At 51.3% G+C, this 16,448-nt stretch overlaps 1 protein-coding gene across 1 annotated transcript in view; it reads right to left on the minus strand.

The window, feature by feature from the left end:
• The window catches only part of JPH3 (junctophilin 3), a 57,710-nt gene extending 43,111 nt beyond the window's left edge, over nucleotides 1-14,599 (minus strand). Inside the window, exon 1 of the mRNA XM_009563186.2 lies at nucleotides 14,010-14,599. Within this exon, the coding sequence (XP_009561481.1) occupies nucleotides 14,010-14,391 (382 nt within the window). The 5' untranslated portion in view covers nucleotides 14,392-14,599. The remainder of the gene's footprint in view (nucleotides 1-14,009) is intronic.
• Nucleotides 14,600-16,448: the final 1,849 nt, after the last annotated feature.

The raw sequence follows: 16,448 nt of genomic DNA on the forward strand, positions 1-16,448 counted from the left end.
ACATGGAGAGGCAGGGCCAGGTGGGTAGGATTTACTGTGGGTTTACAGGATTAGCACTGGGGAGGGAGGTAAGGCACTGGGATTACAGCAGGCACCATCAGGGCAGAGCGAGGAGGTGGTGCCAGTGCCAATGGAGAGAAGGGTGGGGGATAACCGGCAAGATGACCAGCAAACAGCTTGGAGGAAACATCAGACATGTCCCATGGTTAGGTGTGAGCAGTCTGCAGCCCACTTCTGTGTCCCCAAGAACAGGCAACAACCAATGCCGAGCACCCATGGTTCTGCCAATGTCCAGTGGCACCTTGGAACAACGCCTGTGGCAGGGGAGATGTTCCCAAAACAGTTGTCCATCCCCTGCAGACCATCTCACTTCCCTTCCTGGCTCCTCCCCAGAGCATCTCGGCAGGGCAATCTATTGGGGGTGATGGCAGCAGCTGGGTGAGAGAGGTCTCCCCCAGCGCCCTGAGCACCCCTGCAAAAGCAGCCCCCCTGCCATGGCTTGGGATCTCCTTGCACCGTGCTCAGCCTCCCTTTTTCCCTAGAGACAGATTCAACGTGTTTCAGGGAAAGATGCCAGGGTGGGCAAGGGGACAGGGAGAAAAAGCCCTGCATGAGATCCATCAGAGCCTGCCCTGCCCAGGTCCTGGACTCCCTTTCCCTTGGCTGAATCCCTCAACACAGTCTCTGACTCCAGGCAGGTCCCTTGACCTCCTCATCTCCTAACAGATCTGTAGCTGAAAAAAAGAAAACAGATTAAATCGAAGCACCATAAAGTAAGCACAGCCCTTTGCTGAAAACCAGAGGCAGCGACAAAGAGCAGAACAAAGCACTCTCGGAGCAGGCGTGACAGCACGTCTCAGCTGGAGCAGAGGCGGCAAATTGGTCACAGCAGGTTGCAGCTGCAGTGAGTGCCTGTGTGTATCTCCAGCAAGCCAGAGGTGCCCGGGAAGCTGTCATCTTTGCATGGCCTTAAAACCTACTCCTAGAATTGCATGGCTGCCAGGAGCAATCGCTTCATTTCCTTGGCTAGGCTGATTTTTCTAAGCAGAGCATGCAAGGGCTTGAGGAGCCATCCCAACTGGCTGGCCCGTGCTGCTTCTCCTCTCTCAGCATCAGAATGCAACTCCCAGTGGAAAGCAAAACTCAATCCCCAAGTCTGCTTTCATGGTCATCATTGCTCTCCTGATTGCTTCCCTCCTGGAGGCAGCAGCATGATTGCTTCTTGGGGTCACCTAGGAGGGCACAGTCAGCTCCCTGATAGCCATCAAGGCATCTGGCCACCTTCATGGCCACCAGTAGATCAAAGCGCTTCCTTCCAAGGAACTGATTTCATCTGCCTTCCCTCACTCAAACGGCACTCCTTCCTTCATCTGACTTCACTATCATTTAAACCCCTAAATATCCCAGGATTTGGCCAAGAGTACTGGAAGGTCTCGGAGCCATCTGATCTGCATCGCTAAGCACTGTCACCTCCTCCCTTTGCACTGCTCAGCTTAACCTCTGCCCCCTAACATTTGCAGATATATGCACAAAGCTTAATCTCACAAGGAGCCAGGAGACTCTTTCTCCCCGCAGAGGAAACAGGATTTTGTGATTTTCCACTTTATGTGCCAGGATGGACTGGCTGTAGTTGGTTCAGAGCTTGGGAGCTGAAAAGGGAGCACGCAATGGGAAGCGCGTGCAGTGGGGACCACAGGATGAGGCTGCGTGTAACAGGATGAGCATGTTGGATGCAAAAGGTCCCCAGATTGAGCTGCTGAGGTGTTAAACAGAGGTCCTCACAGACTGCAGTGCAAATGTAGAGGACTGAGCACCCCTCAGGATCAGGGCAGAAGAATAGATGCCATCCTTAACTATCCACAAGAGGGAAACGTCTCCATTGGGATGGGAGGCAGGGAACAAGCCAACACTGCTGCAATCCTGGCCACAACCTGGTTGTACTGCCCAAGTCAGGGCACCATGGAAAACCAGTAAAGCCACCGTGACGGAGGAGAATTGCTGGGGGGAGAAAATGTGCCAACAGCTTACTCCAGCCATGCAGGTCACTCAAGGATGCTTCCAAGACGCCACCAATACCAACCCCCTTTCTATGTGGCCCTTTTGCACTGGGCAAAGAGGACAAAGAGCAGTCAAGAAAGAATGAACAAAGAAAGAAAATTCTCCTGAGTTAGGTAACTCGTGACTTACTAAGGTAATACAACCAAAGCAGCAGCCATTTCTGCACTGGAGCTCTTTCCTTACTATCAATATTTGCAAAATGCTTCCCGAAGCATTAATTGCATGAGATTAATGGAGTGATTGCATCAAGGAAAATGCAGCATCCATTACATGGTCAGTGCAGCATCGTGCAGGCAGCTGGTACAAGTTGTGAACAAGAGTAGATGCATGATAGGAGAGCACTGAAGAGCCAGACCAAGAAGCCTCAGCTGCCACCACTGTCCTCCTGAAAAGAGGACATGACCCTGCCCTAAGAATGGGAATTTTGCAGCAAAAGCAGAGCCTGAGGGAATAAGCATATTGTGCTCTTGCTTGCCATGGTTTTAGCCTGGGGAAGATTTCTTGACTCCTGCCTCAGCAGGATTTGGCCAAGATAAAGGTGCTGCCAAGAAAGGTAGGGATGTGGCCACACACTTGCAGGCATGCAGAGGAGGTAAGGATAAGGAGAGGGCACAACCTGAGGTTAGGAAAAAATAACTGAAGTCATCCTGAAAGATGGATCAGCGAGAATATTCCTCTTCTGGAAACAGCAGATGGAGTGTGAGAAAGGGAATGGCCTTTAAAATTCCTGCAGGAGTTTCTATTGCCTTGAGGACTGTGCAGAACCCCATCCTTGGCTGGAGCCAGCCGGGCTGAAAGCAGCAAGCAGGCAGCCACTGGCCTCCAAAGCATCATTCCTGATGCTCCAGCAGAAGATCGTATGTTTTGAGAAATGACAAGTACCAAAAAGTAATCTAATTTGTTGCAGTTATTCAGTGCTTTCTCAGCATTTGGCTCAGGAAGCTAAAATTCATCCTGGGAAGAGAGCAGAGATTCTGCAGGGCTGCTCCTGGTGTCCTCTGTAATGCTAAAATCCCTGAAATCAGGGTTAGCTCCGGTTCGCACCTTGCAGAAACAGAGAGGTGAGTGGGACCCCACGCAAAATCGGCAGCGATATGGCTGGAGCCAACCTCTGCACCTCTGTGCTCCCTACTGGGAAAAGGGATAATGCAGCAGCACTCCAGTGATTCAGATGGGTATTGGGAGGACTAATTAGCTCCTTTTTGCAAAGCACTCTGGAAGGATCTGAGGTAGACACCGGGAAGAACAATGGGTTTCCATTCATTTGCTTGGATTTGCCAAAGAGGTTTTAGGGATTTTCCTGGGGAATGAGGAGACCAACCTCTGTTTCCCTTCATTTCCCTGAGGTATAAGCACTGCGGTGGGGCTCACACGGTTGTTCACGGGCCCAGGACCACAGAGGGAGCAGCTTGCTCTTGCAAATGACCTCTTCACCACAACTAGGAAGAGGCAACCAGCTCCTGGCTTGCTCTTCCCCCATGCAGCGCATCGGACTGAAGCTTTGGGCAAGAAGGAGAGTTACTTCACTGATGCCATTTGACTTCATAGCAGGTGGCTTTTGCCCATAAGTGAGTGATGGAGTGGGAAAGGAGACCTGAAACATCTATAAAATAGCCATTCTAGCCCAGACGGAGGTGGCCTACAGCACCGCACTCAGAATGTGAAGGTGAGATATGTCGTGGAGTGGAAAGCACCTGGCTTTGCCGCTTGTTGCCCCAAGCTAAGGGTCTGCCTGGCATCAACAGTTCTCTCCTGCTTACAGAGAGATGGTGAAGGCAAACAACGATGTCTGGGGGAGTCCAGCTTTCAGCCAGAGGCTCCCTCAGGGCACATCGGAGCAGCAGGCGGATTTTCAACGATACAAGGGGAAGCTCTAAGGGAGGATGATGAGCTGGGGTTTCCCTTGGCCCAACGTGGGATCATGAACTTGAATATAAACCTGGTCATCTTCTCCATGGTGTTGGAAGGAGATAGAAGTCAGGATTTTTTGGATTGGAATGGCTGCATTTTCTTTCCCCCTTCTCCCCGTACCCAAGGATCTGACATTTTTCAGGCTGCTGAGCCCTCTGGCTCCAATCCAGGAACACCATTAAGTACAAGCTTTACAATGAAGGCGGCACACAGGCTTTTCCCAAACAGAGACGGCTGGTTCCTTGTCCTGCAGGATGAAGCCCTTGGCAAGCACATGGAATAAACCATGGAAGGAGGTTTGCACAGACCTGCCCTGCCTTGCTCCACTTTAGTTTCTCATATGGAGAAATTCAAGCAGTTACTTAGGATGTTGTAAAGCATTTTGAGGCCCGTGGACACATACATATTATTATCACAACATGACCTTAGAAAAAGTCAAATGCTTAGAAAAATACTCCTTACCTATCACTAACACTGAGCTAAAAAACTCATAAGTAACATACTGTCGTGGGTCAATGCAAAGTATTTCCAGGTTAGCTAAAATAATCAGCGACACGGGCGCACCTCCCCAGGCTTACACAGAACATGGAAGCAGCAGGTTCAGAGGGTTGGTTTCTCTGTAGCCTCTGTTCCTCCCTGTTCCATGTAGCTCTGCTCTGTTCTGAAGCAGAGCCAGATCTGCCTGTTATGCTGATTGTGTTCAGCAACGGCAATGATCCAAACCTCCCAGCTTGCTTTTGCCACTCAGTGAAATTTGGGAAAAAGGTCTGAGTTGTCCGAAGGGCCCGTCCACTTTTCCAAACCAAGCTGAAGTAAATTAGGCCTCTCAAATTGCTAGTTTATCTTGTGAAGGATCCTTCCTGGAATGCTCATCCCCCTCTCTTATCACTGAACTCTGTAGCATATTAATTAGAGACGTCTGATGGCAATAATTAGGCTGATGTCTTGAATTATGACACAAGGAGCAAGTTTTACAGATCTCACTTTCCAGCTCTTCAATATCAGAATGGCCCAAGGAGAATTCATGCAAAAATCATGTTTAGTACCGCAGAAACATCTATCCCAAAGAGAAGATGTATGAGAGAAAAGAGAGGACTGCAGAATGCTAGTTGAGCCTCAGTCTCGATGGTGCAACGATAGGGATATCCTAGTTGGCCGTCCTGGCTGATGTCCAGCAGTCAGGGGACCTTGTTGGTAAAACGTGCCCTCAAACGTGCTACCTGCACGTATGGGTCCTCCCAAGCATGCACATGGGTGTGTGCTTGCTGCCATCCCAAGAGCCATCCTTTCTGCACTATCGCTCCTGGCAGCAGGACAAGGCGTTGCGCTGAGGGACGTGCATTCCCTGCCCTGACCCCAGCGGCCAGTCGGAAAGCAGCAATTGTCATCCTAAACCCCACACTGCCATGACATGGACAGCTAGGACTGGCCACCTGCATTGCCCAACAGGAAAGGTAGGAATGAGTGATAGCCCCTGTGTGAAATGCCGCACAGGCACAGCATCAGTGGCAAATTATCTCTCCCTCAGTCCTGCCAAGGCTCTCCATGGCTCCGACCATCACTAAGCCATGCTAAAAACACAGTCAGATGCTTCTGCTGTGGCTGCTAATTTGCCAAAAATATGATCTGGTAACTGCTTACACAGGGGAAGGAATAAAGTATGGATTTTTGAGTATGCAAATATGATCCGCAGGCAAGAACACGTGATGGATGTTAGTCATATCGCTTAATGCAAGGCTGGATACAAACGTACACGATGGACACAGCGCGGTCTAGGCATCCATGGAGGAGAGAAGGGGAAGAGGAGAAGAGTAGAGCAGAGAGGAGAAGAGGAAGAGTAGAGCAGAGAGGAGAAGAGGAAGACAAGAGCAGAGCTGTCACGGGTTGCTTTGCTACTGCCTGGATGCTGGGTAGCGTTGAGTCTGTTGCTGGGGCTCAACAAATAATAAATCATTACAAGCCTGCAGCTCACATCAGCATGGTTAGCTTGCACTTTTAAAAGCTAAATGGCAGCGACCCTCCACCTAAGGAAACAAACCAGTGGGGTTGTTGGGTTTGGATGGTGTAACGTAGGAGATCACTTTGCAACCAGGTGGAGATGGGTGGCAGGGCTGGATCTGGCAGAGCCAGCACCTCGCTGGGCACCTCTGCAGCAGCAAGAGCCAGGGGCTGCAGAGAGGAGACAGGTTTATACAGCCTCATGCCACAGCCAGGGAATCTGCCTCCTCCTCTGTAGAGGCAAATAACACTGTAAAGTAACTCTGGCTGAAATACCACAAAATGAGGATTTTTCAGAGATCCTACATCAGCAGAATCATCTGAAAGGAAGGCTCACGGGTAGTGAGGATGCATTATCTGGGGGATATGAGCCCTACCCACAACATGGGGAGTCCTTTGTATTCTTATAACAATGATGCCCCAAAGATACTCTGCAATCAGGAGATCAGCGGAACGAAACTACTTCCCTCACTGGCAAACATTAATGTGCATCACGGTATTGCAAAGACTGCTCATATTTGCACTTACAGATGGGAAACTGAGGCACAGAGTGAGGTGGAGGAAGAACTCCTCCGACAAAACAAGGGATGTGCCTCCCTCTGCTGTGGGCACAAAGTGGCTTTGCACAGCCTATAGCAAAACAATGGCAGGGCTGGGACCGGGGCAAAGCCCCAAAACTGACGTCCTGCCTCTGAACATAACCACAGCTGCAGTTATTAAGCCATTTTCCACAGGGAGTGGCCACTGAAGAATACATGCCCTTATACTGTTAAGGAGAAGCAGCTCCAGAAAAATCACATATGGAAATTCAGCTCAGGAAAAAACCTGTGAGAGGAGCATCTCCCCCGAAACCAACACTTGTTTGAGTTCACCCAACAATGGCTTCTGAGGCATTTCAGCTCTTTGCTTTGAGGGGAGGAAACTCAATTTGCTCTCCACCATGTGCAGGAAAACACAAATCTGTCCTGAGCATCCCCCTCCCTCTTCCCTCTCATTTTTTTTCTGTATCTCCTGCTTCCTCGTGCCTGTTTGCATTCATCAGTAATTGCCATTTCCAGCCAGCATTTGGAGAAATGTTTCAAACTATTATAATGACAATCAAATCTCGGCATCGCTAATTCTGATGGGACTCATAATGCGTCTCAGGCCGGTCATGGTTTTTCTTAAAGTGCCGGGTCCTGGAGTAAGGGGAAATATAGCTTTTCAAAAGGAAAGTACCAAAGAAAGAAATTTCTAGTCTTCCTTGGAATGGGAAGTGCCGAGCGTGTTTTAGCCTGGGAAAGTCAAGGGAGCATCATCCTGTGGTGAAATGGGGCCCATAGTTTTGTCCAAAGCAGCTGACTCCCTGAGGATCCAGCCACTGCCTGGGTCCAAAACAAGGATCAGGCTTTAGCATGAGGGATGTGAAACACATTAACGTATCACTCAGCACCTTTATTACGGCTAATGTGCTCCTCTCACAAAGCAGAGTGAAATCAGGCTAATGCTTAGTCTGTTAATCCTCCAGCGCTCTAATCCTCATCGCAAACTCTGTGATCTCACCCCATTTCTCAGCAGAGCTCATGGGAGTAAGAGCTAATTCTCCAACGCTCACAAATGGCACTGTGTTCCGGTGCTGGGATTTGGGGGGCTGCATCCCTCGTGAGGTGTGGGAGATGATGCTCAGCTGCATGGAATGAGGTTGAGCTCCCCAGGGATGGGGACCACGAGGCTGCACCAAGAGTGGGGACAGCACAGAACGGGATGAGGAGAGAGCAAGGTCTATTTATTTCCTGTGAAATAAATGATCAAACCCTTATTCAGTTCAGGGAAAAACCTTGAAGACCTGAAGTGACGCCTTGAGCAGAAAATCATGTCTTAATAGTGATCATCTTGGTGCAAATATCTGCAAACTTAGGGACCTTGCTCTGGCTGTTCACTCATTCATGGAAATTCATGATGCTCTGCTGTATGTTAAGAGTAAGCGGAACCTCTTCAGGGAATAATTTTCGGAGTGGAGTGGCTGATCTAAGGGAATGCTCATGAATCAATTGCAGTTTTTAAGGACTTTTGATTCAAAAGCCAGAATCTGTCTTTGAAAAGCCAATATCAAACCCCAAGATATAAATGCTTTTCATCCAAGTGGATCTTTTTCCAAAGCTCCTCCTTTTTGTAACAAATAAATACTTTCATTGTAGGTTAAACAGCTTATTGCAGGGGCAAACTAGCATCAAGACTCCCATGTAACTATAGCAAACTCCTGCCAAAAAAATGCTTTCTTGGTCAGATCTCAGTCAATGGCAAAGCCAGACCCCAAACAGACAAAAACTGCAAAATCACACAAGGCAGATGCTAAACTGCAGTATTTCCCCACAGAAGACCACCACCAACCCCCCCCTGCCCAGTTTCTGCATCTTCAAATCATTCCTACATTAATACAGATTGTTCATCCACATCACCGTTACCTGGCTCAAAGCATTCAAAATTAATCAGGTCCATTTTAAAATCAAGGCACTTTTAAATAGAAGGCATTTTTAGCTCTTGTCTGCTGGTTTCCAAGCCTAGAAGAACGACTTTTCTGCAATAGTCTGGGTGGAAACCTTGCTTCAAAAATGAAGCTGAAAATCTTGCAAAATCACATGATTCCACAAGCTGGAGCTTCAAGGAAAAAAAAAATATTTAGCTACAGGAACAGATGTCACCCAACCACAAGGACCCCCATGGGATGTCAGATCACATGCAAATATCCAGAGATTTGCATTAAAAGAAACCCACCACAGCATCTCCAGTGAAAAGGTATCAAAATTGTGCTTTGGGACCCTCTGTTACAGGTGAGGGACAAGCACGTGAGGGGGTCAGATAGCCCCAAGGTTGGGGTCCTACGCCATCCCCTGGACCATCATACACTGGATCAACTACTTGAGAAGCTGGAGCTAGGATCTAAGCCTGTCTGGCAATTTATATCTCATGTTCTTTTCCCTGGGGTCAAAATCCTTCTCCCTCTGTCCAGAGCTGTACCTGAAACGAAGCAGCATGTTCCAAAGAGATAAGTAATTACCATGAGTTCATATCATTTATTTTTAATGATACCGGTCAGAATCTTCATTTAGTATTTTGATTCATTTTTCTCCGTTTGGCGGGTCCTGATGTTTCAGTTCTTGCTCTCCTATAACCACTGCTGCACTGCAAGCACCTTCTGTACCAAATCCAGACAGCGAGATGCTATCGACAAAGTTCATAGCTCTTATTTTTTTTAATTAGCAGGCTCTTAGGGGGGTTATTAGGACCAGCTAGGACTGTGCCTGAATTCCACAGGAACTGGGACGATCAGGGATCAGGGCGCATTCATATTCACTTGTTTCCACCCACTATTTAAAACGCATCAACAATTCATTCCTGGCAGCAAAATAAGACGGGAGCTGATACTTTTAAGGTAATGCTGACATCCGTGCAATGTATGAACAGATCACATGGCAATTCGCCCTCGCTAGTTGGTTCCCTGCAGCTGGAGAGGAATCCATAAAAAAACAAATGGTACGGAATGAGGCACAGGGCAGCCCTAAGCGATGCCACTGCCCTTAGCGGCACCGGCCAGCGCGGGTTCATCCGAACCATTTCTCGGCTCAGGCAAGGGGGCTGCATCCCCTTCCCAGGCAGGCAGGTCCCCTAAGGCATGCCCACTCCAAATCCCCCCCCAGAGTGACTCTTCACGCTGGTTAGGGACCTGCTTTTGCAAAATATTTCATGATTTTCACCTCCTCAACCATTTCAAAGCCATGTGGTTGGTAGGTCCTGGTGCACCTGCCAAGAGAGTGGCTGGAGGTGTCACCAGTGCCACTGCAGAGGTGGGGAAAATGGGGCAAGGAGCTGCCGCGGATCCTGCTCAGAGCCTATCCGGGCAGGACAGGCTGTGAGAGAGCCCACACTGACAGCTCCCACCGCACCGCTTCACTCTCCCCATTGCTTGCAAAGCACAAAATTTTCCCAGCCCAGGCCAAGAAAACTCACTTGCCTACTCACACGGTGCTAACAATGAAAACACTAATTATATTTCACTCACCTATCAAGGGGATGATTCATCTAGGTGAGTGGGCACGAAGGATTACACAAGATGAACACAGTGATGCGACCGCCTGCCCATTTCGGGGTAGCCCTCCCAAGGAACAAGGCAGCGTGGTGCACGTGGGCACCCGGGATGGGGTAAGTGGGTTGCCGCAGGAGGGAGACACCATCGTGGACACCTCCAGTCCGGGAAACCACTGCAAGCCATTCCGCAAGGGATGGATGAGCAGTGGGGACCTGAGAGAGGTGCTGGTCCCCTCCCTGCGCTCCTATCTGGTCTCAGATCCCAAATGCTCAGCTGGTGAGAGGTGGAGGGAGGAGAAAACCAGCTTTGGCAGGGATGGAAAGGGCAAAACCAGACTTGGGGCTGCCTTCATTCACCCCTTCTACAACTACACTTTCAGCTGCAAAACCCAAACCCAACGCACAGCCCGGGGGTTTCCTTGGCCTGCAGTTACATCTCAAACTGTCCACAGGGTAAAACCACTATTTCCAAAGCATCTGTGGAGTTACAGAAAGGCAGAAACCACCTGAGATGTTGCCTGAACTCGACTTGGTCAGAAGAAGGTCTCCAATAGGAGGAGGTCTCCAACCTTCTGCTCCAGAGAGGTTCCACCAGCTCCAGCAAGGGCAATCGTGGCAGCTTCAGCTCACATTGGTGCTGATCCAGGTGGATGCAGCCCTTTCCACCTGAAGCAAGGGAGCAATCCTGCTCCTGTTCTGGAGCCAGGCTGAATCAGGCCCAGCAAACGAGTGGTGCAACTCCAGCATCTGACTGAAACAATCCTCTCAGAAGCCTGGTTTATGTAATATCAGGGTGCTTCTGGATTGGGGCAGGAGGTGCCCAGGATCGTTGGTAGAAAGATAAGAACATATCAGCAGTATCGTGCTTTTAGGGGGTGTCTGAGTGAGGGTATACGTGGAGGGGAAAGACAGGATCGTGCACGCGTGTGCTGCAGGTGCAGGAACCTGGGTCAGGCACGCGGCGGTGCCGGGAGATTTGGTAAAGTGTGGCCTAGGAGAACAGTGAGGCTGTATTTGGTTATTTGGCCCCCATGTGATAGGTTTGCACTGATGGACATACAACCACACAGTTTGGAGAACACAGTTGGCCTTCATCCGGTGTGTGCATGGGTCAGAGAGCGCTGGCGCCGGGCTAGGGGCAGACCACGTGCGTGTGGGAATGCGAACAGAGGGGCGAAGCGGCGTCTTGGCGTGGGGAGGAGAGGCGTGTGTGCATGGCGATGAGTGTGTCTGCGTGGGAGGTGTGAGATCTGCAAGCTGCATGTGGGGGAAGCGTGCGTGTGTGCGCGTGTGGCAGGCGTGAGCACCCGGCGTGGGGGGAAAGGTACCCTGGGTGGCAAACAGAGTCAGGATGGCAGAGGGATGGCCACCCGGCTTGGGTCACTGCATGCTATACCCTACGTCCAAATCCAATGCATCAACACGTGTGCATCAGTCATGCAAAATATCGCTCCCCCAAGATAGAGCTGGCAATGGCTGGTGGAGTGTCAAGATCTGCCCTTAACCCACTACTGTGCAAGGAAATGGTAAAATTGGAGTGAAACTCATGAATTCTGGGGCACCTCGCTTCCTGTGCCTCGCTGCGCATTTAGGGACCCGTCCCCTAGCCTTGGTTGATGTGCTAAAAAAAAATGTGCAAGGGATGAATATTTATCTGTGGGTGGCAAGTGACAGATGCTGGGGCGAGGATTCTAGGATACTTGAGTTGATGAAGGTAATAACTTGAATAGATTAATGAGAAACATCCTTCCCAACAGTTGCCTCCCCTGTGCCATAGCTATGCAGCTACCCTTCCAGCAGAGCTCCTCCACACGTCAGCTTCTTGTCTCCAAACACACAAAGTTCATTAAGGTTCACCGTCCAAAAGGCTGGAGAAGCCCAGCTTTGGTGTTTTCCACACAGAATGGAGATGGGCAACTGAGAAAGGGCCATGGCCTGTGGGTACTTGCAACCAAGTTGATCAAAGTGCACTTTCAGATGGGTTCAGCCACTTTGTGGTGACTGCCCAGCCGAAATGGGGGCAAAGCTGGTGTGGAGGAGCTCAGCTGGGGCGTGTGTGGCCCATCTCTGCTCCCAGCAGCAGGATGGGGTTGGCCATAGGGATCATAGCTCCGCATTTTCCCAGCACGACTGCCCCCTCCTCCTGGGATGGTTTGCAGAGTCCCTGGAGGGAGCACTGTGCTACTGACCCTGCCCTTGTCTCTTACCTCCTCCTCAAATGACAAACACACGCAACGCAGCCTTTCGGTCCCCAAACACCAAGAAACCAGGTTGGCCTGACAAGATGGAAGAAAAAGCTCTTTGCTTCTGGTAGGTTCTCAGAAGCTGCGAAGCTGCTGGGAAGCCACCCCAGTTTGGAGAGGCTCCCCAGGTTTCCCAAAGAGCCACTGCGCTGCAGTTGATGGGAAGCTGCTGGGGTGGGGGCACATGCGTGCCCGGGGACTGGGCCAGCCCTGCAACACCCAGTCCTCAGAGACCTGTAGTTTGTTGAGACTTCTGCCCGCCTGCTGCAAACAGCCCTGGCGGGGGCTGGAGGCCAAGAGGGAACCAGGGAGATGGCACTCACATGGGGAGCACGCAGAAGCCCCTCCACATCACCTCCCGACCACTTCGAACGAGGGAAACCACGATTATTCTCTGACCAAGGTTTATTCTGAACTGAAGGACTGCTGGGATTTATCGATGGCTTGCAAACACACACCCGGCAGATTCCAGCTCAGACCCCAGCATTATTCCAGGCAGCTGAAACAAAAGGCTGCAGCTATATTTTCCATGAGGAGAAAGCCACCGGCACATTAAAGATCAAGAGATTGTTCCACTTCTCCCTTTGAGAGCATAAAAGAGCAGCTGCAGGTAATGTTTAATCTTGCCTCCCTGTAAAATCACAAAGCAGCAAACTGGGTTTTCTAGAGAAAGGTCTTGCAGCACCTTTCAGGAAGGCTGCGATGGAGCTCATTAATGCTGCAATTCCCTTAAAACAGCAGTCCTGGAAAATGAGAATGTCTTAAAAAAACAATAAATACCCTGTTTTAGATGGACACATTCACCAGCAAAACAACGGGGCAGCACTGCCGAATGCCCCCGGCTGCCGGCAGGTAGGCCTGCCTCGTATTATGGTGGCAACTGAGATGGAAGTAGCCACAAAACATGAGAGAGGATGATACAGCCACTTACAGCAGAGCACCAGCTGTTTCTCCTAGTTCGGCCTTAAAGCTTGTTAGTCCAGCAATTTTTTTTGATCACTCCAATTGGGTTTTCTTGTTTTTTATTTAATCCTGGTTTCCCCTCCACATCTCGTTAAGCCATGCTGACGGCAGAGAATAGCTTTGGTGATCCCTCTGAGCCCCTACGCTAAGCATTAAGCCGTAAACGAGGAATGTAAGACTCTTGTCTGAATTAAAAGTCTTTTGCCTTGGTATTATTAAGTGTGGAGCCGCCTTTGGAGGGGCTGCAGGATGTGCAAAGCCCCCAGCCTCTTGCTGAAAGCATTTGCAGCACCAGAGCTGCAGAGCTGCACCCATCTGCCCCAGCCCCACCCCCCCCCCTTGCCTTCCCTCTGCCCCGAGTCGCTGCCACGCAAATCCTACAGGTTCCAGTGGTGCAGTCAGAACTGCAAATCCCATGTGCAACTTGGGTTGCCTTTCGATGGCCTGGCCCGCTCCATCCTCCCACCCACCCATTGTGAGAGCTGGGTGTCCCCCCACCAGCGCAGCCAGCTCACCTCCCCAAAACACCTGGCTGAGAAGGAATGGGGAGGACCCCGCATCCACAGACCCACCGAACACCTGTGGCAAAGAGGTGGGCTGATGCCATGCTGGGCTGGTTCCTTATCTCCTGCAGGGTATGAGCATTCCCTGCTCCAAGCTAGCAGGTTGCAAATCCACAGGCTCCAGCCCAAAACCAACGTCCCCGTTCAGAGGATTATACCCCCATACCCCTGCCCACCCCAGCCAGGAAGGTATCGACGCAGCACCTACCTCCATCCGAGTAGGTCTCTGTCCCGTAGCCATCCTGTAATCCATTGCTCCAGGTGCCTTCGTACTTGGCCCCATTTCCAGTGCATTCTCGGACCCCGTACCGTCCCTTAAATCCATGGGTCCACTCTCCTTTGTACACCCACTTCCCCTTGCTCTCCATGCCAATGCCATGGCGCTTGCCCTGCGCCCAGGTGCCCTGGTAAGTGTTGCCGCTGGGCCAAGTGTAGACCCCCAGCACCTCAAAGCCGTGACTCCAGGAGCCCGAATATTCACCTTGACCCTTCGGGCCAGTACAGATTCCGTGGCCATGAGCCTTTCCGTCCTCCCAGCCTCCACAGTACGACCCTCCATCGTCAAAATTAAACCTTCCCCCACTGGACATGCATGTAATTCGGTTTGCAAATCCCTCAAAAGGTGAAAAAAAAAAAAAATATATGCAGAAAATAAAATGTGAACGATGACTTGGGGAAAAAAAAAATTATAATAATTTAAAAAAAAATAAATCAAACTCAATCAAAATCATGCACCAGATCCAGGGAGCTGCTTAAGCCAGTTCCTTGTGATTATTCATTCTCTGGGAGTATGTTCGGGATCAGTTCTCTCTTCCCCTGCTGTGGAAACAGGATCATTAAAAAAAAAAAAAAAAAAAAAATAGCAGCAAGAACAGCAGCAGCTATTGGGTTTTGGTGCAAACGACTCCACCTAAAAACCATCCAAGGCAGGGAACGGGGGGTGGGGGAAAAGAAGGGGGAAAAAAAAATAGCAGAAAGAGGCCAAATGCCAGGAGCTGGGATGCGGGATGCAGGATGCGGGATGAAGGATGCAGGATGCAGAATGCAGGAGAGGGATGCGGGCTGCAGGAGAGCGATGCGGGAGAGGGCTGGGGGACGCAGGAGCGGTCTGCGGAGCCGGGCTGCGGGCTGGGGCGCTGGCTGCGGGCTGCGGAGCGGTGGCTGCGCTCGGAGGGGCGCTCAGAGGCGCCGCTGCCGCCCCCCCCGCGCGCCGGGGCCGCGGCGCAGGGCCGGGGGGAGCGGCGGGCGCGGCGGCATGGCGGGGCGGGCAGCAGCAATGCGGCGCCTCCGAGAGCAACCCCTCGCCTCAACCCCTTCTCCTGGGCTCGTCCCACGCCGCCCCCGCAAACCTCACTGCCCGCCGGCCCCGCTCGCCTCGCCCGGCGGGTCCCGCATCCTCGGCCGGAGGATGCTCGGAGGTGGGATGCCGGGGTGAGGGGCCGGAGCTCGGGGAGGACACGCAGAGGGGCCTCCGCTCGCCCCACGGCCCCCTCTCTCCCCACGGCTTCTCCCCTTTCCTTCCCGGCTCCCTACGGAGATAAATCCTGCTTATTAATGAGCGGGGATCCTGAGCTTTCTGCTCTGCCTCGTCTCCCGGCTCCTGGCTCGGGGTGGATTTAAAGCGACAGCAACTGCGTCGCCTTCGCCTCCCCCCCGAGCCGGGCTGCGGCCCCCTGCAATCCCCCGCTGCCTCGCCCCCGCTCCGGGATGCTCCCAGATATTTATTTATCCCCTCATCCCTCCGGCTCCCATTGCTCTTCCACCGCTTCTTCAATGAGATGAGGGGTTGGACATCCCCGGCGAAACCCAGGGGTCCCCGTTTGCAGGTGGGTGGGTGGGGGACACATGATAGGAAAGGGCCAAACGCCTCGCTCAGCGCTGCCAACGTCAAGTCTCCAGGCAGACTTTGCTCCGTGCCAGGTCCAGCACACTGCAACTGCAACACAAATTATTTATTCATGAAAAGGCCGCGCTGCCACTCGGGGTTTATGGCAGCAGTTTGGGCTGTATCCCCTCCCGGATGGGCTGCTGCGCACCTCAGTCTCCTCCTTTCAGCACAGAGCATCTCCTCAGGATCCTTCCTATCCATCTGGAAGGCGCAGACCAGCAGGAGGCCCTCGCTGGTCCTGTCCGCAGATATTTTTTTATTCCCTGGGGTTGCCCAAGATGTGAAATCCTCCCCAGGCAGTGGCAACAGCTCGCTTCGTGCCTCTGGAGCACGCAGGTTCTTGGTCCTGCAAAGCATCCCCTTGTTTCTAAGCATGCCAAATATCTGCGGCATCTCAGTGTCCGTGTGCATGCATCTGTCTGTTTGTATTAATACACAGGTATTAAAGGGGGAGTTCTGGTTAAGAAAAATTAAAAGGATGCTCACGAGTACCTGTAAAGCAAAATCTGGGCAATGGATGAACACACGGTTCCTCTGGAAAACCTCCAGTAAGACTGCCAGGTGCACCGGCTCGGATTTGCATCTCGCCATTGCCACTGGCATTACTGGAGTGCTACTTTTGAGCCAAGATTATCAACTTCGATTCAAGACCGGCCGGGCCAGGAATCTAAGGAAAAAAAATGAGCTGTAGAAACTTGGTGATGGAAACCCGTGGGATTTAGGCACACACATTCCTACTAGAAGGGATGGTTAATGCTC

Source organism: Cuculus canorus, chromosome 13 (assembly GCF_017976375.1).
Source record: "Cuculus canorus isolate bCucCan1 chromosome 13, bCucCan1.pri, whole genome shotgun sequence".
Lineage (NCBI taxonomy): Eukaryota > Metazoa > Chordata > Aves > Cuculiformes > Cuculidae > Cuculus > Cuculus canorus.